Here is a 24,141-nt window from a genome sequence, read left to right as displayed (position 1 = left end):
TCTCTTTGGAGCGGAGGAGGTTGAGAGGAGACTTGATAGAGGTTTATAAGATGATGAGGGGGATAGATAGAGTGAACGTTCAAAGACTATTTCCTCGGGTGAATGGAGTGGTAACTAGGGGGCATAACTATAGGGTTCATGGTGGGAGATATAGGAAGGATGTCCGAGATAGGTTTTTTACTCAGAGAGTGGTTGGGGTGTGGAATGGACTGCCTGCAGGGATAGTGGAGTCAGAAACTTTAGGAACATTTAAGAAGCTATTGGATAGGCACATGGAGCACTTTGGGATGATAGGGAGGAAATAGCTTGATCTGGGTTTCAGACAAAGCGCGGCACAACAACGTGGGCCGAAGGGCCTGTTCTGTGCTGTACTGTTCTATGTTCTATGTTTAAGAGTATTACCTGTGAAATCCTCTATGCAAACACTTTTGACCATTTTAATACTCAAAAACATGTTTACCAGGTGCTCTTACTTTGAGACAAAGGACTGTAGCTCAAACTTATTAAAACACTCACAGGTTAAGGAAACAACTGTTAGACAATAAATTAAGTTAACTTTTCCCCAAACTAGGCTGACCGCCTGAAAAACACATATACCACCCGTTCTGATGAAGTTGTTGGATTAGATTCACTGAACTCGCGCCAATGGATGAACTCTGTGTTTTCTTGGTACGAAGGTGGATCTCCTATGCCCTCTTCCATTATCATGGGTCGCATCTGGCCGGTTGAGTCTTCACTGGGGTTTGTCTCAAGATGTCCAGTTCAGTCCCCTCTCTCAGCCCTTCTGGCATTTCTCTGGCTTTCAGCCAATAGGGTCACAGCACCCAATGAGGTTTGGCCAGGTCATCCTGGGTACACGTATCCCCTTTCACGATGTGGTTAATAACAGGGAACTTGGCTGAAACTGGAGAATACGCGAGCAAAATACTGTGGCTGTTGGAATCTGAAACAAAAATAGAAAATGCTGAAAAATCTTAGCAGGTCTGACAGCATCTATGGAGATAGAGTAGAGCCAACATTTTGAGTCGAGATGACCCTTCATCAGAGCTGGTGAAGGGTTCTGATGAAGGGTCATCTAGACTCGAAACGTTGGCTCTATTCTCTCCCCACAGTTGCTGAATACACAAATATATTGTCTTTTTCTACTGGCTGAGTACGTCTTGATGGGTTTGGGTCATAATGATTCCCCCATTATTAAGCTTGAGCATCTATGTTCAATATGTAAGACAGGTCTGGGTGGACCCCTATTGGCTTTTGACCTGTGGTGACCTTGTCCACATTCCATTAGGCCTTTTTGCTTGCTGAAGCTGTTTAGCTGTGGATTAATTTAAAGTGTCCAACTTTATGTTGGGCTGAATTGCTTAGCCTGTTGGCCACTTGGCCACAAGAGTTTGCACAAATTGTCATGGGATCAATTGCAGTTTTCTTGGGTAATAAATAATGGTCCATGTGACCTGGCAATCTTTGACCGAGGAGCAAGACCAACTGGAAGAAAGTTATGACCAGAAGCCATGTGACTCGTATGCAAAGGAGTGCAACAAGCAGAAAGAGCTGGTGGATGAAGGCTATCAGTTCACAGATGCAGACACAAAGAGAAAGCCGACAGATAGAAAGGACAACACACAACTTCTGAGGAGAAGCAGCAAATCACTCTTAGAAAGAGGTCAGAAAAGGCAGCAGGTCATATTAGGGGCACTGTGCGAGCTGGTTAAAATAGCCTAAATCCTGGAAAGTTGTGTGAGCATTCAGGTATGTCAGAGCTGGGTGTTTTCCCAGAAGCGGCTAAACTTCGAACCAGCTTATTATTGGTTGGTCAATAGAAAATTAACTCTGGAAAGCTGCACCTACAGGACTGTCATAACCAGAAGTAGAGAGCGTCGTAGAAGTGTATCTTACTGATGATCGTACTCCTGAAACTAAAAGGTGAAAGCTGTGTCACATAGAAACCCTACAGTGCAGAAGGAGGCCATTCGGCCCATCGAGTTTGCACCGACCACAATCCCACCCAGGCCCTACCCCCACATATTTACCCGCTAATCCCTCTAACTACACATCTCAAGGACAATTTTTAACCTGGCCAATCAACCTAACCCGCACATCTTTGGACTGTGGGAGGAAACTGGAGCACCCGGAGGAAACCCACGCAGACACGAGGAGAATGTGCAAACTCCATTAGGAGTCAGATAAGACTTCTCTCTTGCCCTGCGTGAATAAAGAACAGCCTATTGTGGAACTGTGTAGCTATATAGTGCCACATTTGTGCAAACGAAAGCTTGTGGTCAGATGTATCTTTTGTTGTATTAAGTACTTAAATTAAAATTTATCTCAAGGTATCATTTGCCTGTTAATGCCATGAGAAATTTTTATTGGCTTCGGTTTGTGTTGATGTAAAAGCTACAAAAAGTGAAATCTTGTTGGAGATTTGTTCTTTGAGGTCAATCAGTAAATTTGGTTATTTTGGTTTACGGGTTCCCCATGGGGATTGTAACAATCTTTAGATCTCTGAAGATCCAATTACTAGTCCATTAAAGTAATCTGAACTTAGCATATACAATTGGAGTATAAGAGGTTTGTTCTCCTAATGTGCCTGCTCACCCATGCAGAGGGAAATTGGACACTGGGTATGCACTTATAATGCAGGTTTAATTTGTTGGAATCTGTGCCTTTGGATTTTTGCCATTGCTGATTCATCAGTACCTAGTAAAGGTTATATTTTTAATTCTAAGCTCCCTACTATAAGTACCTTGTATAGTACTAACTGCTTGTTGGTTGCACTGGCCTTTGTGTCTAAGTGTGGAGATGCTGGCGTTGGACTGGGGTAAACACAGTAAGAAGTTTAACAACACCAGGTTAAAGTCCAACAGGTTTATTTGGTAGCAAAAGCCACACAAGCTTTCGGAGCTCCAAGCCCCTTCAGGTGAGTGGGAATTCTGTTCACAAACAGGGCATATAAAGACAGAGACTCAATTTACATGAATAATGGTTGGAATGCGAATACTTACAGCTAATCAAGTCTTTAAGAAACAAAACAACGTGAGTGGAGAGAGCATCAAGACAGGCTAAAAAGATGTGTATTGTCTCCAGACAAGACAGCCAGTGAAACTCGGCAGGTCCAGGCAACTGTGGGGGTTACAGATAGTGTGACATGAACCCAATATCCCGGTTGAGGCTGTCCTCGTGTGTGCGGAACTTGGCTATCAGTTTCAGTTTAACTTGGTTATCACTGGTCGTCTTGTCTGGAGACAATACACATCTTTTTAGCTTGTCTTGATGCTCTCTCCACTCACATTGTTTTGTTTCTTAAAGACTTGATTAGTTGTAAGTATTCGCATTCCAACCATTATTCATGTAAATTGAATCTCTGTCTTTATATGCCCTGTTTGTGAACAGAATTCCCACTCACCTGAAGAAGGGGCTTGGAGCTCCGAAAGCTTGTGTGGCTTTTGCTACCAAATAAACCTGTTGGACTTTAACCTGGTGTTGTTAAACTACTTACTTTGTGTTTAAGCCAGTATTTCATTTGGAGAGAAGCTCGCAGTACTTTATTATTTTTGTGTCGGAGATCCGACTCTGGTTACAACAAAACTCATTGATTTTTGAATATTTCTGCTATAAAATCATTATCGTTAACATGGCTTGAACTATTTGTGAGGGTTATCAATCCTGATCAGTTATTAGCCTCACTTTTTGGGGGCTAAAAGCTATATAAGCATCTACTGGGTATTGAGTACTGCTGAATAATGGTTCAATCACATGCAACAGCTCTCTCTCCCCCAGAATGCAATGGTGGTAGGGTCACTGAATAGTTTTAAGGCTGACTTGGAAAGATTCTTGATTGATGAGAGTCCGAGGGTTTAGAGAGTAGGTAGGAAAGTAGAGTTGAGGCCTCAATCAGATGAGCTTATCAAATGTTGGAGGGGCTGAATGGCCTACTACTCCTGCTTATTTGTACGTTTGTGTTTATGTCCATTCTTCCCAGCCAAGTTTATTTATGGCTTACTAGACGATATGATTTGTGTACATACTAAATTCAGTGGAGGATGCTATTGTATATATCATGAAGCTTCACACATGTCCTTGCTGCCTGGTCAAGGAGCTGCTATTGCAAAAAATAACATGAATTTGCAAGGTATTTGCAGCACAAAAGCGGACCTTTCAGCCCAATAGATCCATAATGGAGATGCTGCTCCACACGGAGTCTCTTACCCTTTTTTATTCACGCTCAGCCAACATATCCTTCCATTCCTTTCTCCCTCCAGTGCTTCTCTAGCGTTTCCTTAAATAAAGCTATGCTATTTGCCTTAAAGGCATCCAGTGGTTGTGAAAAATGTAACAGAAATGCCAGTCTCTATCTCTCAATTACTCGTGGTGTAGAGCTCTTCTGGCTCAAAGTGACATGAAAATGTTGAAACTTTACAAGAGACTTCAGCATATTCTGTGTTTCTCGTTTCTCAGCATGGTTTATATTGTGAGGGGAGTCTAATTGATGCCGGGGGGGGGGAGGTTACAAAAATATTTTGTTTAAAATTAGACTAGATTTTGATGTTTGGAATTTCCAGCAATGTTGGGTAAAGATTAATTGAGTTAACAAAACAAACTGGGAGGCCAGGTTCACCCTTCTGTATTCCAGTGAATAAAATACTGTGGTGTTGAGCAAAGGGATCAAACATGAGTAGAGAAACCAAAGGTAATGAAGGCGAACAAAATTAAATAAGCGGCAAATGGAAATTCCATTGGAGGAAGAAATAGAACTTCAAGATGGGTATTCCTGGAAGAGATGTGACAGTGAATTAAACACCAAAACAGAAAGAAAACACTAGTAGATCCAAATAAGTTTTATATGGTGTAAATCCCCTTTGCTCTATTAGAATTAATGCCACCCTATTGTGTCTGATTATACAACTTTTTTTCCTTCACACCGTGCATTGAGGATGAATTTTGGTTGTGGTCAGGTACTGACATTCAATGGAAATGCTGCACAGTATATTTATATCATTGAGTGGAGCTGTACTTTTCTAAGGCTCAAGGGGCTGAATGGCCTACTCCTGTTCCGAATTGTTTATTCATATCTATGTCCATCCATAGTTAATAACTAAAACCCAGAACAAGATTTTTTTATTAGAAATGTTACACGATGTGACATTCTAATCAGTCTTCCCAGCTAGGTAGGGCCCTATTTTCCTCTCAAAATGTTTGATTTATGAGTGCAATTTAATTAATGGCGATGGAGATAAAATGACAGCTAATCATAATGCACCTCCAGTTTGATTCATTTAGTGCTTTGTGAGGAGCTAATGAGCTGTTTATAATTGATATAAACATCAAAATCTGTTAATACGGTGCCAGGTTTGGGAGAGCCTAACTTAAAGACATTTGAGAGAAGGACACTTTACCAGCCAGGTTATGAAAATGTGAGGAACTCTGCTAAGGAGATGAGGGAACAGATTTCTGTTCGGGGAGCATAGGCCCCAAGTATGCATAGGAGGCCACAAATATCAGGCGTTTTGCTCTCCTGCCACTACCTCTTTGGCCTCTCAGGCAATCAACAATCACTAATCTATTTGGGAGGTGGTGGGGCAGTGGTATTGTCACAGGATTAAGGTGATTAATGCTCTGGGGACCCAGATTCAATTCCCAGCTAAATTTCAATTCAGTGAGGAAAACAAAAATGTCTGGTTGGGTGGCATGATGGGTTCATGCTGTTGCCTCGCAGTGCCTGGGATCTGGGTTCGATTCCAGCTTTGGGTGACTGTGTGGAGTTAGCGTGTTCTCCCACTGTCTGCATGGGTTTCCTCCGGGTGCTTCGGTTTCCTCCCACTGTCCAAATATGTGCAGGTTAGGTGGATAAGCCATGTCAAATGTGTGGGGTTACGGGGATATGGCGGAGGGGAGGGCATGGTGGGATGCTGTTTTGGAGAGTCGGTATAGTCTTGATGGGTCTGATGGCCTCTTTCTGCACTGTAGGAATGCTGTAGTTCTATAGTTTTAATCGACTTTTGACGTTGCCTTCAAAATGTCCATTCACTTGTGAACAAGGCTCTTGACATTTTATCTCTGGCTGAAACTTGTGGGCCTCCACATCTCTCTCTTCCTTTAAGGTCCTCCTTAAAACTCTTTGATCAGGCTTTTGACCAACTTTCTAATATTTCTTTTTGTGCCTCAGTATCATATGATGTTTGATCATTCTCCTGTAACGGGCCTTGGGAATTTTTACTATATTGAAGATATATAAATATGAGTTGTTAATGAACCCTCTCCGCCTGCCTACACTTCCACTACCTGCTCTGCTGAAACCGCCATTCTAGTGACGTGGACTGTATTCCCAAGTCGCTTATTGATCTCTTCCCTCCTCTTCTCCAGCCTCCAAGATTTCGCAAGATTTCCTCTCTCAGCTTCAGCACTAGTTCCAAACTCTAACTCAGCCTGCTTTGTCTTGCTCTGTATTATTACTATCTCGTAGAGATCAATAATGTTTAAAAGGATATGTGAACTTCCAGTTATTAGCTGCAAAATATGACTATTTCACAGTTTAAATTTTTGCTGTAGCAAATGATTAAAAACACCATTAACTAAATGCTACTTTTGTTTGCAACTTGTACTTTAAATCACAAAAAGGAATGTTCTTTTATATTTATCTCCATGGAATTACTATCCTTACGGCAATCAGTCCATAATCACTTCCAGCTTCCTATGGTTCATGTTCCTGGACTCACCGATTAGAAACTTTGAGTGACTGTCTCCAGGTGCAACATCTTCCATAGCTTGTGCACCATTCTGTTGGAAGACCACATGTAAGCCTGCCAGCTGTATGCATGGAAAGGCTGTGAATGGACACTATCCTAACCTCATTCAGCCCAACCACTTTTTATTTGTGCCCATCTCATTAATAAGTAATTTTGCTGTTGCATTCTTAAATGAGGTCTTGTGGTGCAGTGGATAGTGTCCCTGCCTCTGAGCCAGAAGCTCTGGGTTCCCTGATGGACTTGATGGCCAAGGAACATGTGTTCATAACGTGGTCAAACAGGTTGAGTGTGTCAACCTGAAAAAGCCTTCCAACATGCCAGTAGCTGGTGGTAAGAGCGGGAGAGACTCCTGGTCAGGTACGCTTGATATGGAGTGGGGCTCCTCAAGCTATAAGCCCCTGGCAACTGCCTAGCGACCTGCTCCAGGAATTACTATGGACACAGATGAAAATCTGCCTTAGTGCACTACTATGTGTGGGGAGAGAAATGGAATGGAATTCTTAAATGAAACATCTCTTTTTCCCTCCAACTTTATGTTTGCTATGCTTTCATTCCAGAACGTGTCCCACTCAGTTCTGTCTAAACATGATTTATTTCTACAATTTTTTAAAGTCCACAGTAATTTGAAAGCAATCGCTTTTGTCAAACATTTTCGGTTGGAAGCAGTAAGACATAGCATGCTTTTGTCAAATATTTGCAGCTGGAAGCATAAAGACATAGTGTAACAGAAGAAGATTCATGTAATATTTCACTAAGAAGTTTACGATCAGGCGATATCCTATTTAACTGCACAGTGAGCATGCCACTTCAAGCTACTGGTTTTAATTTCAGTCGAAGGTAGCTGCTCCACAGAATATATTCACAATTGGACATTGTGCTTTGTAGAGCACAGTGAGGCTTTGCGTTCCTTTAAGTGTCCTGTTTCCAGATAGGCCACTGCGTCCTGCATTCTTAATTGATGTTTAAATCCGTTCTTTGATACAGGATCCGATCAATTCAGGAAGAAATCTTAAAGCCACTCATTCTTTAACTTTTATGAAGCTTCCCGGTGAATCACTACTGCGTATGAGGTTTTTTTTCCCTTTTTGAAGTTCCTAAATTATGTGCTGTTTGCTTGCTCTTTATGGTTGTGACCTTTGTTTTTTTTTTTCTCCCACCCCCTGAGTTTCTTTGTAAAATGCTCTTCCCAATTCCCAGAACTTCCTGACTATCTGGAGACTCAGTCCATTGTATTGCACGCAGCAGGTGTCATGGAACCGGGAACCTCTCTGATTATTAAGAGTCGTGTGGCCTCTGATTTTTATTTCACAGGGTCAGGTTTGTTCCGTTCACAGGTTCAAGTTGAAGTAAACCTCCTTCCACTCCTTTTTTAAAAAAAAAATTATGTGCAATATACACTTCTCCCTGAGTTAGACCTACATCAGACGGTTTTGATTTTAAACCTCTTTCTTGGTGTTCTCTTAAGTGAGACAGATTCTGCCATGGTAGATCTGAAGGTGTCTGCCATTAGATTGGCCCTTGCATTTTAAAGTCTAAGCTTTTAGTAAGGCATGTTTCTGAAAGCGTAAGCTATTAATGTCATAGTGACAGTACCTGGGACTCGCTTGAAGAGGGAAAGCAACTGCGTATCATAATGAATCACATTGGAGGATTGTGACAGGAACAGTGCAAGGACTAAAAAGGAAGTATATTGTAGAGTAAGGGAATTCAATGTCAAATTAGATACAAATAGTGAGGGGGAAAACAAGATTGGTTGATGAGAGAAGTAAAAAAAATCATGTTTGTTTTCCAAACTTCAATGGCAATTAATGCCTAAAGAAATTTCCTAATGAACACACATCACATTTTTAAAAAGGTATTTATATTCAAATGGACAGACCAACTTTTATACTTACCACACAAATACAGTAACTTCATGCCATTCAGTGCATGGCAGTGATAAACCAAACAGTGAGATGCCATTTTGTGAAGCTAATGGAGTGGTGCAGCTCAGACAGCAGCTATTGGATATTTTAACCTCCCATCTGCTGCTGCTCCTGCCTCGAGTTCTGCGCACCATTAACCACAATGTTGCCTTTGACGGGAACATCTGGACCAATGATTCACCTGATGTCCACTGAAATGCATTAAATTGGCCGGGGAACACAGTAAAAACTTTGGAAGGTTGTGATTTCACTGTCAACTTTTACTGTCATTTTATACAAATGTATTTAAAATTCTGTGCCAGGCAGCTTGAATTTTTTTGAAAATTCAACTCTGAAATTGGAAGGAAAGGCACTCCTTGCACTGGTATTAAATCATTACAGTACTGTCCCTTGTTGACGATATTCCGAGGAAAGAAAAAGCTTACTCTGGCACCTGACCAGCCGGCTAGCTCCTTTCACTTTGTGCCAATGTTAATACCTAGGCCTTAGCCATAAAGGAGGAAATTATACTATTAAGGCAACGGCAGAATTGTATTCCACCTCAATCTGTAACCTCATAGTCTGGCAAATCCCTCATTCTACCTTTACGATCAAGAAAGTGGTCCAAACCTTGTTCAATGAGGAGTGTTCAGAGCATGCCTTGAGCAATACAAGACGCATTTAAAAATTAGGTGCCAACCTGGTGAAATTAGTGGCAGCAGCATGATTTAGACTGAGCTAAGCGATACCCTCAACCAGTGGGTCAGATAAAGCTCTGCAATCCTACCATATCCAGTCGTGAATGATGATGGAGCATTGAACAATCAATGAGAGGAGGTGGCTCAGTGATGATGGTTCAGCATGTTAGTGCAAAAGATTAGGTTGAAGCATTTGCAGCCATCCTCAACTAGTAATGTCAAGTGAATGATTCATACCAGAGGTGACATTTAAGGCATAATTTAACCAACTGTAGCATCTGTGATGTTGGACTCTGGAAGAGGCCAAAATGGATAGTCAATTAATTGATTGTCCACCACCATTTGTGACAGTATGTCGCAGGGCGACAGAGCTTTGATCTAATTTGTTCGTTGTGGGATTGTATAGCTTTGTCTCCTGCATGCTGCTTCAGCTGTAGTATGCATGTAGCCCTGTGTTGTAGCCTCATCAGGTTGGCATCTCATGTTTAGGTACGCCTGGTGCTGCTCCTTGCATATGCTCCTGCACTCCTCATTGAACCAGGGATGGTCTCCTGGCTTATAGTAATGGTAGAGTGAGGGATGTGCCACATCATGAGGTTACAGATTGTGGTTAAATATGATTCTGCTGCTGGTGATGGCCCACAGCAGCTTGTGGATGTCCATTTTGAGCTGCTGGATCTGTTTAAGTCTATCCCATTTAACGTGGTGGTAGTGCCCCACAACATGATGGAGGGTACCCTCGATGTGAAGTTGGGACTTTGTCTCCATAAGGACTGCACGGTGGTTGCTCCTACCGATACGGTCATGGACAGATACATCTGCGGCAGGCAGATTAGTGAGGGTGAATTCAAGTATCTTTTTCCCTCTGGTTGGTTCCCTCACCACCTGCTGCAGACCCAGTCTGACAGGTATGTTTTTCAAGGCTTGGTCAATAATCATACAACTGAACCACTCTTGAGGATGAACATTTGAAGTCCTCCACCCAGAGTACATTCTGTTCCCTTCCTACTTTCCAAATTGTGTTCAAGGAATGTATGGAATGGAGGAATGTATGCGATAAATGTTCCAATAAGGTAAACAGAAAGATTAGCTTCAAAATTTGATACCAATCCATGCAAAGATATGAGGTGACCAAAAGCTTGATAGATTTTAAACATAGAAAATAGATGCAGGAGTAGGCCATTCGGCCCTTCGAGCCTGCACCACCATTCAATATGATCATGGTTGATCATGCACTTTTAGTATCCCACTTTCTCTCCATATCCCTTGATCCCTTTAGCCACAAGGGCCACATCCAGCTCCCTCTTGAACATAACTAACGAACTGTCCCAACAGCTTTCGTTGGTAGAGAATTCCACAGGTTTACAACTGAGTGAAGAAGTTCGTCCTCATCTCAGTCCTGAATGGCTTACCCCTTATTCTTAGACTGTGACCCTTAGTTCTGCACTTCCCCAATATCAGGAACATTCCTGCATCTAGCCTGTCCAATCCCATCAGGATTTTATGTTTCTATGGGATTCCCCCCTCCATTCTTCTAAATTCCAGTGAGTGCAAGCCCAGTCTCTCCTCTTGTGTCAGTCCTGCCATTCCAGGAATCAGTCTGGTGTACCTTTGCTGGACTCCCTCAATAGCAAGAATGTCCTTCCTCAGACTAGTAAACCAAAATGGCACACAATACTCAACATATGGCCTCACCAAGACCCTATATAACTGCAGCAAGGCATGCTTACTCCTATACTCAAATCCTCTTGCTATGAAGGCCAGCATGCCATTGGCTTTCCTCACTGCTTGGTGTACCTGCATGCCAATCTTCAGCGACTGTTCCACCATGAAACCTAGGTCACGTTGCACTTCCTTTTTTCCTAAACTGCCACCATTCAGATCATCTTGTTTTTGCCATTAAAGTGGACAACCTCACATTTATCCACATTATATTGCATATAAATTCTCATCTTTCCACTGACTATAAGGCTTAGAAAGGTGGATTTAATTTTATAGTGAATATAGTTCCATAGATCAAAACCACCTATAAATGTAGCACCAAAGCAAAACACTGTATAGATATTGGAAATCTGAAATAAAAGATAAATGCTGGAAATAATCAGGTCAAACAGTATCAACATTTCAGGTCAATCACCTTCCATTGATGCTGGAAGATGCAGGAGATGAATATCTGCCAGAGAAAGGGGATAGGAAAGGACAAAAGGCAAAGGTTTGTATGATAGTGAATGTAATAATGTGCCACATTTGGTAGAATTGGAAATTTCACTCAGGCCATGTAGGAGTTGTCTTGAATTTGGATGGACACACTATTAGTGGAGACGAAGAGAAGGCTTTGCTCAAATTTAACCTGCGTTATATCTGACCTGGGAATACTTGACAAAACAACTATCCATTGTCCAACAATTAAGCCTTCATCTTGGTCATTGCATAGACTCATTATTTTAATATAAATATATAACAATGCCAAAGATTGGAGCCCCATTCTCTTTTTGAAACATCTGCTTCATCTGGATTATATTTGGATTTCCAAAGCACTTTTGATAAAGTATCGCACTGTAGACCCATGAGTAAGGCCAGCGTGATAAGAGGCCTTTAATATTACAAAGGTGGTTGATAGGACAGAGATCAAGAAACTGTTTCGATTTGTGTAGAGAATGAAACGAAGGGCCATAAATATTCATAGAAACATAGAAAAACTACAGCACAAACAGGCCCTTCGGCCCACAAGTTGTGTCGAACACATCCCTACCTTCTAGACCTACCTATAACCCTCCATCCTATTAAGCTCCATGTACTCATCCAGGAGTCTCTTAAAAGACCCTATTGAGTTTGCCTCCACCACCACTGACGGCAGCCGATTCCACTCGCCCACCACCCTCTGTGTGAAAAACTTCCCCCTAACATCTCCCCTGTACCTACCCCCAGCACCCTAAACCTGTGTCCTCTCGTAGCAGACATTTCCACCCTGGGAAAAAGCTTCTGAGAGTCCACCCAATCTATGCCTCTCAACATCTTGTACACCTCTATTAGGTCTCCCCTCATCTTTCGTCTCTCCAAGGAGAAAAGACCGAGCTCCCTCAGCCTATCCTCACAAGGCATGCCACTCAATCCAGGCAACATCCTTGTAAATCTCCTCTGCACCCTTTCAATCTTTTCGTTAAGGAATTCAGGAGAAACTTACTTACCCAGAGAGTGATTAGGATATGGAATTCATATTTGAGGTGAATAGCATTCCTGTGTTTAAGCACATGAAGTAGAAAAATAGAAGGTTATGCTGTTAGAATGAGATGAAGAGGGTTAAAAAGGAGGGTTGTATGGAGCATGGACCAGTCAGGCTGAATGGCCTACTTGTGTTGTAAACACCAAATAATTGTATAAAATTTCAAAGCTTTGTGCTGGTCTAGTTTTGGGCCAATGCCAAGCACAGCAGATGGATATTTACATGTCAAAAGAAGTTGATGTTTGATATCAAATTGGATGATACATTTCATAACTGAGCAGACATCTGGTTCTTGTGAAATGCATATTAATGGCAGGCAATCTGCTCTGTAGTAAACCCAGTGCACTGGGACGTGCCCATCACTCTGGTACTAACCTTTAATTAAGTTTGATTCCAAGTATTGTACCTGCAGAGCACTTTTAAACCAGGCTTGTCAAACTTTTCCATGGGAGGGGGTGCGAGAAACGATCAAAGTTCAATATTTCTTCTCACGCGAGACTGATGAGCAAATTTCAGGAAGATAAGGTTTGGCATATTAAACATGAACTTAAAAAAAAGCCAAAGCAATAAGTTCATTTAAAAAAGAGTAATTTAATAAAACTGACTATTTCAAAAGTGCCAAGCACCCAAGCTAACCACTAAAACCATTTTTTGCCTTTTAGCTTAAGAAGAAGAGCTAGAAAGACAGACTAGGTCCCAAGTCCTGGTCACCAGGGATGAAGCGGAGAGTTGGGTTTAACTAACACTGACCTTGGTGGCACACATTCTGAGCTAGCCTCGGTGGAATTCGTATGAAAATGGGGATCAGAAGTGGATTGTCTTTCAGTTTGGCTTTTCCTCCTCACCCGGCCTGCTTTGTGGATACGTTAATAAGAGGGAGCAGGAGGAGAAGAGGGTTTGTGTGTGTGTCAAGCTCACTCCCAGTTTCTGGGTTCTCGCTCTCGCCCACCCACTTACCCAGACACACACACTTGCACAGCCTCACTCACTCCTCACCCGGGTCCGGGAAGTTTGGACATCTTCCTGCCAAAGATGAATTTGAATACTGAGAGGAGTCAAGCTTTCTCAACCAGAGCATCCGCCCTGTCTGGGACTCCAGCTGCCCTAGACAGGGCGGATGCTCTTGCTCCTAGCTTCCCCAGCCCGGTCTGCCATCTTTACTGCTGTGCTCTTTTCTGGAGCTGGTGCTTGCACAGGAGGATGTGCCATTGAGAGAGCATATGTTCTGGAAACATATAAGCCATGTATCCTCTCTCCGCTCCTCCAATCAAAGCTGTTTTACTCCTGTGTGTCGATCAGCAGCAAAAGTGGGAAAGAACCGGACTTTGATTAGAGTCGTAGAGATTTACAGCATGGAAGCAGGCCCTTTGGCCCAACTTGTCCATGCCGCCCTTTTTTTTTTAAAACCCCTAAGCTAGTCCCAATTGCCCGCATTTGGCCCATATCCCTCAATACCCATCTTACCCATGTGTCTAAACGCTTTTTAAAAGACAAAATTGTACCCGCCTCTACTACGACGTCTGGCAGCTTGTTCCAGACACTCACCACCCTCTGTGAAAAAATTGCCCCTCTGGACCCTTTTGTATCTCTCCCCTCTCACCTTAAACCCATTCCCTCTCGTTTTAGACTCCCCTACCTTTTGGGAAAAGATATTGACTAGCTGATCTATGCCCCTCATTATTTTGTAGACCTCTATAAGATCATTCCTCAGCCTCCTACGCTCCAGAGAAAAAAGTCCCAGTCTCTCCTTATAATTCAAGCCATCAAGTCCCAGTAGCATCCTAGTAAATCTCTTCTGCATTCTTTCTGGTTTAATAATATCCTTTCTATAATAGAGTGACCAGAACTGTACATAGTATTCCAAGTGTGGCCTTACCAATGTCTTGGACAAATTCAACAAGACGTCCCAACTCCTGTATTCAGTGTTCTGACCAATGAAACCAAGCATGCCGAATGCCTTCTTCACCACTCTGTCCACCTGTGACTCCACTTTCAAGGAGCTATGAGCCTGTACCCCTAGATCTCTTTGTTCTGTAACTCTCCCCAATGCCCTACCATTAACTGAGTAAGTCCTGCCCTGGTTCGATCTACCAAAATGCATCACCTCGCATTTATCTAAAATTAAACTCCATCTGCCATTTGTCAGCCCAATTGATCAAGATCCTGTAGCAATCTGAGAACTTTCTTCACTGTCCGCAATGCCACCAATCTTGGTGTCATCTGCAAACTTACTAACCATGTCTCCTAAATTCTCATCCAAATCATTAATACAAATGGCAAGCAACAGTAGACCCAGCACCGATCCCTGAGGCACACCACTGGTCACAGGCCTCCAGTTTGAAAAACAACGCTCTACAACCACCTTCTGGCTTCTGTCATCAAGCCAATTTTGTATCCATTTAGCTACCTCACCCTGGATCCCGTGAAATTTAACCTTATGCAACAACCTACCAGGCGATACCTTGTCAAAGGCCTTACTAAAGTCCATGTAGACAATATCAACTGCACTGCCCTCATCTACCACCTTGGTTACCCAGTCAAATTTGAGAGACATGATTTTCCACACTCAAAGCCATGCTGACTGTCCCTAATCAGTCCTTGCGTCTCTAAATGCCGGTAGATTCTGTCTCTCAAAGTACCTTCCAACAACTTACTCACAACAGATGTGAGGCTCACTGGCCTGTAGTCCCCAGGCTTTTCCCTGCAGCCCTTTTTAAATAAAGGCACAACATTTGCCACCCTCCAATCTTCAGGCACCTCACTTGTGACTATCGATGATTCAAATATCTCTGCTGGAGGACACGCAGTTTCCTCCTTGGCCTCCTACAATGTTCTGGGATACACTTCAGGTCCCAGGGATTTATCTACCTTGATGCGCTTTAAGACTTCCAGCACCACCACCTCTGTAATATGTACACTCCTCAAGACATCACTATTTCCCCAAGTTCCCTAACATCCATGCTTTTCTCAACAGTGATGAGAAATATTCATTGAGGATCTCGCTCATCTCTTTTGGATCCGCACATAGATGACCTTGTTGATCCTTAAGAGGCCCTACTCGCTTCCTAGTTACTCTTTTGGCTTTTATGTATTTGTAGAAGCTCTTTGGATTCTCCTTTGCCTTATCTGCCAAAACAATCTCATGTCCCCTTTTTACCCTCCTGATTTTTCTCTTAACTACTACTACACCCCCATGCTCTTCAAGGGATTCACTTGATCCCAGCTGCCTATGCATGTTATTTGCCTCCTCCTTTTTGACCAAGACCTCAATATCCTGAATCATCCAGAGTTCCCTACTTCTACCAGCCTTGCCCTTCACTCTTAAGAGGAATGTGCTTACCCTGAACCCTGGTTAATACACTTTTGAAAGCCTTCCACTTACCAGTCGTCCCTTTGCCTTCCCACAGACTCCCCCAATTAACTTTTGAAAGCTCCTGCCTGATACCATCAAAATTGGCCTTGCCCCAATTTAGAATTTTAACTTTTGAGCCAGACCTATCATTCTCCATAACTATCTTAAAACTAATAGAATTATGGTCACTGGTCCCAAAGTGATCCCTCACTAACACCTCTGTCACCTACCCTTTCTTATTTCTCAAGAGAAGGTCAAGTTTTGCCCCCTCTCTAGTCGGGCCATCCACATACTGAATGAGAAATTCCTCCTGAATACACTCAACAAATTTGTCTCCATCCAAATCTCTACTACTTTGGCAGTCCCAATCAATTTTGGGAAAGTTAAAATCTCCAACTATTACCACCCTATTTTTCTTGGAGCTACCCGTAATCTCCTTTCATATTTGCTCCTCAATTTCCCGGTGACTATTGGGGGCCTATAGTACAACCCTATTGGATGAGTAACTTTTTGCAGAATCTTTTATTGAACCTATCTGTAGTTTGAACATGGGCTGGATACAAAGGCTTCAGGAGCCGACTTGAGGCCTGTAGGCCATGGGTTAGACAAGCCTGTTTTAAACTAACAACATTTGAAAGCAGCAAACCTATTGAGGGTTGTAGGAAGAGGAATACACTGCAAAATGAGAAGCAAGTTAACCTTTTTCAGTTTCTAAAAAGATAGTCAACCTGTTTTTGGAATGCAATAATCGATGCATGTTACCTAATTTGGGGGAAAAACACTGAAAACATGCATCAAACAAGGATGGTCAAAACCTTCATCAAAGAGGTAGGTTTTGAAGCGGTTATTTTGTAAAAAAAGGTGGAGCTGTCCAAAGAGGGAATTCCAGAGCAAGTGCCGAGACTTTTTGTTGTCAAGCTGCAATGCTTCCAGATGTTTGCATATTTTACCAAGTAGAGAACTTGGATTGATTTATATTGTGTTGATATAAAATTAACTATGGTTTGCAAAGCAGCTAACGTTGAGAAAACATGATGAGCAGAAATTTATAGGAGGAATTAATCAGAATACAGGAAGAATAAGTCCTCTGAATCGTATATACTCACACATTAAATCAATTTGATCCAGTGGGGGTTGTCCAACATAATACTTGCAGCTTTAATGTCTGAATACTTTTAATTCATGGGGGTTAGCAGGGGGCCAAGTTAACAATAGCTGCCTTAGCTTCCACATTCAAGATGGTGCCAGAGCGAGGTGACTTCTTGTGAGCTGTCCCTAGCATACCCCCAATTCTATCTTTTACTCGCGTTCTATGCTCTTAAAACTGAACTCTAACTACTGTAACACTACATTCTGCACCCTCCTTTCCTTCTCCCCTATCTACTCAACGAACGGTATGTTTTGTCTTTGTAGTGCAAGAAAAAATACTTTTCACTGTAACCCAATACATGTGACAAATCAAAACACAAAATGGATGTTTTTTATTTTGTGTAGTATTTGATTGACAGCTCGGTGAGGCAATCGTAATGCAGGGAGCTGTGGAGAGTCAGTTAATTATTTTACTTTGTATTTTTGCCTCTTTCAATCTATCTCTCAATTTCTGTATGGGAAAAGGCAGACTTAGATAGTTTTTTTGAATTTGGAATGGTCAGAATGAGAGGCCGATTGTCTCTAAAGTTAAGAACATAAGAACTAGGAGCAGGAGTAGGCCAAGTGGCTCCCTGAGCCTGCTCCGCCATTCAATAAGATCATGGCTGATCTTTTTGTGGACTCAGCTTCACTTGCCCACCTGCTCACCATAACCCTTAATTCCTTTACTGTTCAAAAATTTATTAATCCTTGCTTTAAAATCATTCAATGAGGTAGCCTCAACTGCTTCACTGGGCAGGGAATTCCACAGATTCACAATCCTTTGTGTGAAGAAGTTCCTCCTCAACTCAGTCCTAAATCTGCTTCCCCTTATTTTGAGGCTAGTTCTAGTTTCACCCGCCAGTGGAAATAACTTCCCTGCTTCGATCTTATCTATTCCCTTCGTAATATGTTTCTGTAAGTTCCCCCCTCCATTCTTCTGAATTCCAATGAGTATAGCCCCAGTCTACTCAGTCTCTCTTCATAAGCCAACCCTCTCAACTCCGGAATCAACCTTGTGAATCTCCTCTGCACTCCTTCCGGTGCCAGTATATGCTTGCTCAAGGAGACCAAAACTGTACACAGCACCCTATACTGCTGCAATATAACCTCACTGTTTTTAAACTCCATCCCTCTAGCAATGAAGGACAAAATTCCATTTGCCGCCTTAATTACCTGCTTCACCTTCAAATCAACTTGTGATTCTTGCACAAGAACACCCAGGTCCCTCTGCACAGCAGCATGCTGCAATTTTTTATCATTTAAATAATAGTCCATTTTGCTGTTATTCCTACCAAAATGGATGACCCCACATTTACCAACATTGTACTCCATCTGCCAGACCCTTGCCCACTCACTTAGACTATCTATATCCCTTTGCACACTTTCAGCGTCCTCTGCATACTTTGCCCTGCCACTCATCTTGGTGTCATTTGCAAATTTTGACACACTACACTTGGTCCTCAACTCCAAATCATCTACGTAAATCGTAAACATTTGAGGTCCCAACACTGATCCCTGAGGCACACCACTCGTCACTGATCGCCAACCAGAAAAACATGCTGGCCTGTTTAGATTGTTCCCTTGTGAAATCGGGTAGATTCATATTAAAATGCAAAGTTTAGATCTTAAACTGTATTCTGTTCACTTGTGTACAATAAATGGGTTTATTTTTATAACTGACATCTCATTGGTATGTTTTCCCTTCTCCTTCCTGAACAATAAAAGAAGACACTTGACGATGCAGGCGAGATCAGAGAGTCAAAACACGAGAGACCGTATTGTTAATTATGGAATTTCAATTTCTCACATCTGTCATTCTTATGATCTATCTCTTGTGAATGCTTTTGTAAACATCTGTCACCAGTAAATTCTGTCAGTCAGAGGAGTCAGTGCCAGCGAGCTCATTTCTACAGTTTTTTTTTCTAATGCCCGATACCTTTAATGCAGTGTCTGTACCCTTCCAGTATAAGTGCTGCACTGTCAGTCCTTTGTAAGGAATACAAATGGCTTTGTCTTTTCGGAAATCAATGAAAGATTCTACAACCTGTGCAGAACTTTCTCTTTTTAAATGGAATTATCAATATCAGAAATGTTTTTTAATTCTAGTTTATCAAATAATCCACTGCTTATAGTTTAGGAAAGATATATCAATCCAGATGGCTGTTTTTTGAGGAACGAACACTGAATTACTTTTTTTTCTCATCATCCTTTAGCCATGTCCCACTAATGATTTAAAAAAAAAAGATTTAAAAAAAAACCTGAGCTTGGTTAATTTGAAGATTACTGTCTTCTGAGCTTTTCTCCCACTGGGGTGTGTTAGAGGTTTGTCACCATTTATTTGGGTCAAGAAAGAGGGTCTCAGGTTTTTGAAGCTCAACATGTCAGAACATCATGAAAGCATCTTAATGGATGCTTTCCTGACCACCCTAGTGCTTTTCGTATGATTATAAAAACGCAAAAAGGGGTGGCATGGTGGCACAGTGGTCAGGGGCGCTAGCTAGGATAAAATGCATGGGATTATGGGGATAGGGCCTGGGTGGGATTGTGGTCGGTGAGACTTGATGGATTGCATGGCCGCCTTCTGCAATGTAGGATTCTATGACAACTATGTTTTAATTTCTTGCATGGACTAAGCAACCAGGAAAACACAGTGTATCTTAACATTTGTTGATTTTGTTTTTAGGATTAGAAGAATCATGGAGTGTGTCTGTGACCAAAGTGCAAAGGAACTCACCCTGGCCATTGTTGACTCGGACTCGACTGTGGTGTATTATCAACTTACCAATGGGTTTGTTGCACCAGAGCCACCAGACGTTGTCGAGGAGGTGGACAGTAAACAATGTAGAAAGAGGCGGAGGAAATTTCAGCGATGAGCCCAGTTTGTTTTGCCAGCTTATTCTGGTGGAGGTTATTTTTCCGAAAGAGAGAAATGTGTTGAATCTCTGCAAAAACAAAACGCCATTGCATTGTCTCAGGGGATATGTCTTGTATTTAAAGGTGTCTCATGGTCTTGCCTGTTGCTTTCATTTATGAAGGCGAAGATCTATAATGGCTGATTCAGTGTTAATCTTAGTTGGATTCATCAACTTCAATATAAAACAATGGCTCGTGTGTGACTGAAAAGATTTTAAGAAGGTCCATCTACATTCAGGTCCATTATGCTGTACAAACTTTTGACTGTTTAAAATATATTTATATATTCAATTATATTTGAGCAATTTATATTTATTTTTGTTATTGTTTGGGTTATCGGTTTCCTTTTCTCTGTCAAGAGAAATTGCCTGGGCCAATGTTAGAAGCACTTTCTGCATTTTAATTCCACTGTTGGTTTCCTATCTCGCAGGTTGCTATTCAGTGAGGCTGGATGTTACAACATGAATCGGCAGTATTAGAAGAAACAGACCTGCCAAAAGGAAATATTTTCCCTTTAACGGTTCCAGACAAAAGGACAACATAGGCAGTTCTGATTTTAAAAAATCTGAGTTTTACTGTTATGATCTGATGTCCTCTGAATGTCTTTGAGTCACTGCCTTGTCATGCACTGTTAACCACACCTTGTCAACCATCCACTACGCCTTATGAATAGCAAGGATAAACAATGTGGAGATACTTTCAACCTGTACTGCTATAATCTATCACAACATTAAAAGAGTGTCTTAAGCAGATTGATTCAAGCACAAGTGGTGATTGACTTCCATTAAAACTAGCTGGGATTTTGTGCATGAAGATGAGATGCTAATCTATAAACCAGTCAAAGAAAAATAGGGTTGAGCCTATTTGTGATTGGATTGATTGATATTGAAAGAAGCTGTCTTGCCAGTCATCCTTGTGTGGGATAACTGGTGTGTGAAACAAGGAGAGTAAAGGATAAATAATAAAATACCAATTTAAAAGCACACTGCAAAGTCCACTGTATAAGTTACAATGACATATGGCATTTTAATGCCTTCTAAAATGTTGGGGCTTGATGTACTTTTTAAAAATGAGTAGGTGTGGTTATAACACCAGGGCAATATTTTAAAATGGGTGTTGTAGCCCATAATTAGTAATTTTTTCATTTTCCAGAGATGTTACAAGAATTTGTAGAAATATATTTTTGACATCTGTAGAACCCTAATGAAGGAATCTCATTGTTGTGGACATGAGATTGTCATATTCCACAGTATTTTGCAATTCACAGAATCGTTACAGTGCAAAAGGAGGCTATTTAGCCCATTATGTCTGCTCTAGAATGAGCATTATTATTTCATGCCCTTCTGCAACGTTGCACATTGTTTCTCTTCAAATAATCATCTAATGCCATCTGAAATGCCTCATTGAACCTGCCTCTGCCACAATTCCAGATCCAAAATACTTGCTGTGTGAAAAAGTTTTTTCTCACATAACATTTGTTTCTTTTGCGAATCACTTTAACTTTGTGCCTTCTCGTCTTAGATCCTTTTTTGAATATCCAGCCCTCTCATGATTTTGAACATCTCTTTCACATCTCTTCCCCTGCTCTCCAAGGAGAATAGTCCCAACCTCTCCACTCTATCCTCATAACTGAAGTTTCTCATTCCTGGAGCCATTCTTGTAAACCTCTTCTGCAATTCTCCAATGCATTCACATCCATCCTTCCTATAGTGTGGCGTCCAGAACTGTAGACAGTATTCTAGCTGAGGTCTAACTAGTGTCTTCTAGAAGTTCAGTTTAACCTCCTTGCACTTGTGTTCTGTGCCCTTATTAATAAAGCCCAGGATACCCTATGCATTATTTACTGCTCTTTTAACCTACTCTGCCACATTCAATGGCTAATGCATATATACAACCTGGCCACTCTGCTCCTGTATACTATTTAGAGTATACTATTTATACTATTTTTCTATGTTCCTCCTACCAAAATGAATTGAACTTCATCTGCCACTTATCTGCCCATTCCACCAACTTGTCTATGCCCTTTGAAGTTCTACACTCTCTTCCCCAGTTTACATTGGGTGGAATCGTTCCAAAATTTGTCAGTGTGTCAGTTTCGGGCTGAAAACTGGCATTTATCTCTCTGACAGCACAGCTGAGTTTTCACTCCAGATTCTCTGACACTCATTGCACAGAGAACCTGGAGACATGGTTTGTGCAGGCAGTCTGGCAGGGCAGGGCCTGATCGAACCGGCCACAGGGTGCCATCTTTTAAGGGCACCTTAATCTGTGCTGAAATGTCAACTTCTCTCTCCTCCCCCCCCCCCCCCCCCCCCCCCCAAACATCATGGACACAGAGGACCCCTCCTACCCTCATGAGCATTGGGGCAATCCTTTCACCCCCCCCCCCCCCCCAATATAAAATCCTGCCCATTAACTCTATTTTTCTCTCCACAAATGTTGCCAGACCACTGAGTTTTTCCAAAATTTTCTGTTTTTGTTATCATAATCAGTCTTTTCTGCAGCATCCCTATGATCATTCCAAGCCTGACATAAAGATATATTGTGTTCCAACTAATAATATATGCAACCTTATCCTGGTAACTATGGATAAGTATGACTATCCCTGCCATTGTACCCTATGCTCTATGAAATGTTGAGATACTAAATGTTTTTTTCAGCTTTATATTATTGTCCCCTTTAAAGATTTATTTGTGTGAACACTTCAGAGTCCCTGTTTCTCTAATCCGTTAAGTTTTGCCATTTATTATTGCTTCCAAAGTTGATCGTCTCTCATGTCTCCACATTAAACCTGATTTTGATCTACCAATCATTGTGCATCCTTCCTGAGATGTTTACTCTTCTGCCTCAATCACTTTCCCCAGTTTTGTTCTGTCTGCTGATTCTGCATTATAATGTCCAGAGCGCGCACAATGAGAGCAATGATCGTAACACTGTTTATGATCCTGCGGGCTGAAAAAAATGTCCTTTAACCTCTAATGTTTAACATCAAGTGCTTCACGTTTATCAACAAACTTCCTTTGTGGTATCAAATGCCTTTTGAAAATCAATATTCACAACATCAACTGCATGCATATTTTCTAAATTCAGTCTCGAACCCAGGGACCCGGGTTCGATTCTCGGCTTGGGTCACTGTCTGTGTGGAGTTTGCACATTCTCCTCGTGTCTGCGTGGGTTTCCTCCGGGTGCTCCGGTTTCCTCCCACAGTCCAAAGATGTGTGGGTTAGGTTGATTGGCCATGCTAAAATTGCCCCTTAGTGTCCTGGGATGCGTAGATTAGAGGGATTAGCGGGTAAAATATGTAGGGATATGGGGGTAGGGCCTGGGTGGGATTGTGGTCGGTGCAGACTCGATGGGCCGAATGGCCTCTTTCTGTACTGTAGGGTTTCTATGTTTCTAGTTGAATTTTGCTGATGTGAATTGTCTTTCACAGAATTTCTCGGTTGTCTTTGATTAATCCATGCCATTCTAAGTGAAGATTAATTTTCTTTTTCCCATGACTTCTGGAAGCTTTTCCACTACCAACCATCGGCTTACTGGTATAAAATTCCCTTTCTTCCATCGTGGGCAGAGAAGCTCTGTTGGTAATTGTCCTTTCCGATATTGGAAATGAATGCACTGTCCCCCCCCCCCCCCCCCCCCCCGCCCAACCCCTTTTCTTCCTCTTTCAGATATTGTCAGTTAGATCACAAACCCAACATTTGAGTCCTTCGCTAGCACATCTATTGGTTCTAAAAGACTTTCTCTTATTTAAATGGAATTATCAATATCAGAAATGTTTTTTAAATTCTAGTTTATCAAATAATCCACTGCTTATAGTTTAGGAAAATTATATCAATCTAGATGGTCGTATTTTGAACTCACCTAAGAATAGATATACTTGCCACAGGGAGTGTAGCAAAAGTTCACCAGACTGGTTCCTGGGATGGGAGGATTATCTATGTTGACTGCCATTCTTGGCATCCTTGCCAGTCTTACTTTCCTCTTCACCTCTCCTCTCAACCTATTGTACTTGACCTGGTTCTCACTTGATGAATTCACCTGACATGCATTTTTATGTTCTTCATAATCTCAATCCCCCTTGTCATCCAAAGAGCCATGTTTTTCCTTCTCCTACCCTTCACTTTTGTTGCAATGTGCCCAACTTGTACCTGAAGTATGTCTTTGTTGAAGATCA

The 24,141-nt window shown here is 41.7% G+C and overlaps 1 protein-coding gene across 1 annotated transcript in view; it reads left to right on the top strand.

Moving 5' to 3' along the window:
• tsen15 (TSEN15 tRNA splicing endonuclease subunit) overlaps nucleotides 1-20,716 on the top strand; it is a 51,493-nt gene extending 30,777 nt beyond the window's left edge. Inside the window, 1 exon segment of the mRNA XM_078218064.1 lies at nucleotides 19,735-20,716. Within this exon segment, the coding sequence (XP_078074190.1) occupies nucleotides 19,735-19,924 (190 nt within the window). The 3' untranslated portion in view covers nucleotides 19,925-20,716.
• The last annotated feature ends 3,425 nt before the right edge of the window (nucleotides 20,717-24,141 follow it).

This window comes from Mustelus asterias, chromosome 8 (assembly GCF_964213995.1).
Source record: "Mustelus asterias chromosome 8, sMusAst1.hap1.1, whole genome shotgun sequence".
Taxonomy (NCBI): Eukaryota; Metazoa; Chordata; class Chondrichthyes; order Carcharhiniformes; family Triakidae; genus Mustelus; species Mustelus asterias.
Note: the sequence above shows the minus strand (reverse complement) of the source record. Positions and strands in the feature narration are given on the sequence as shown.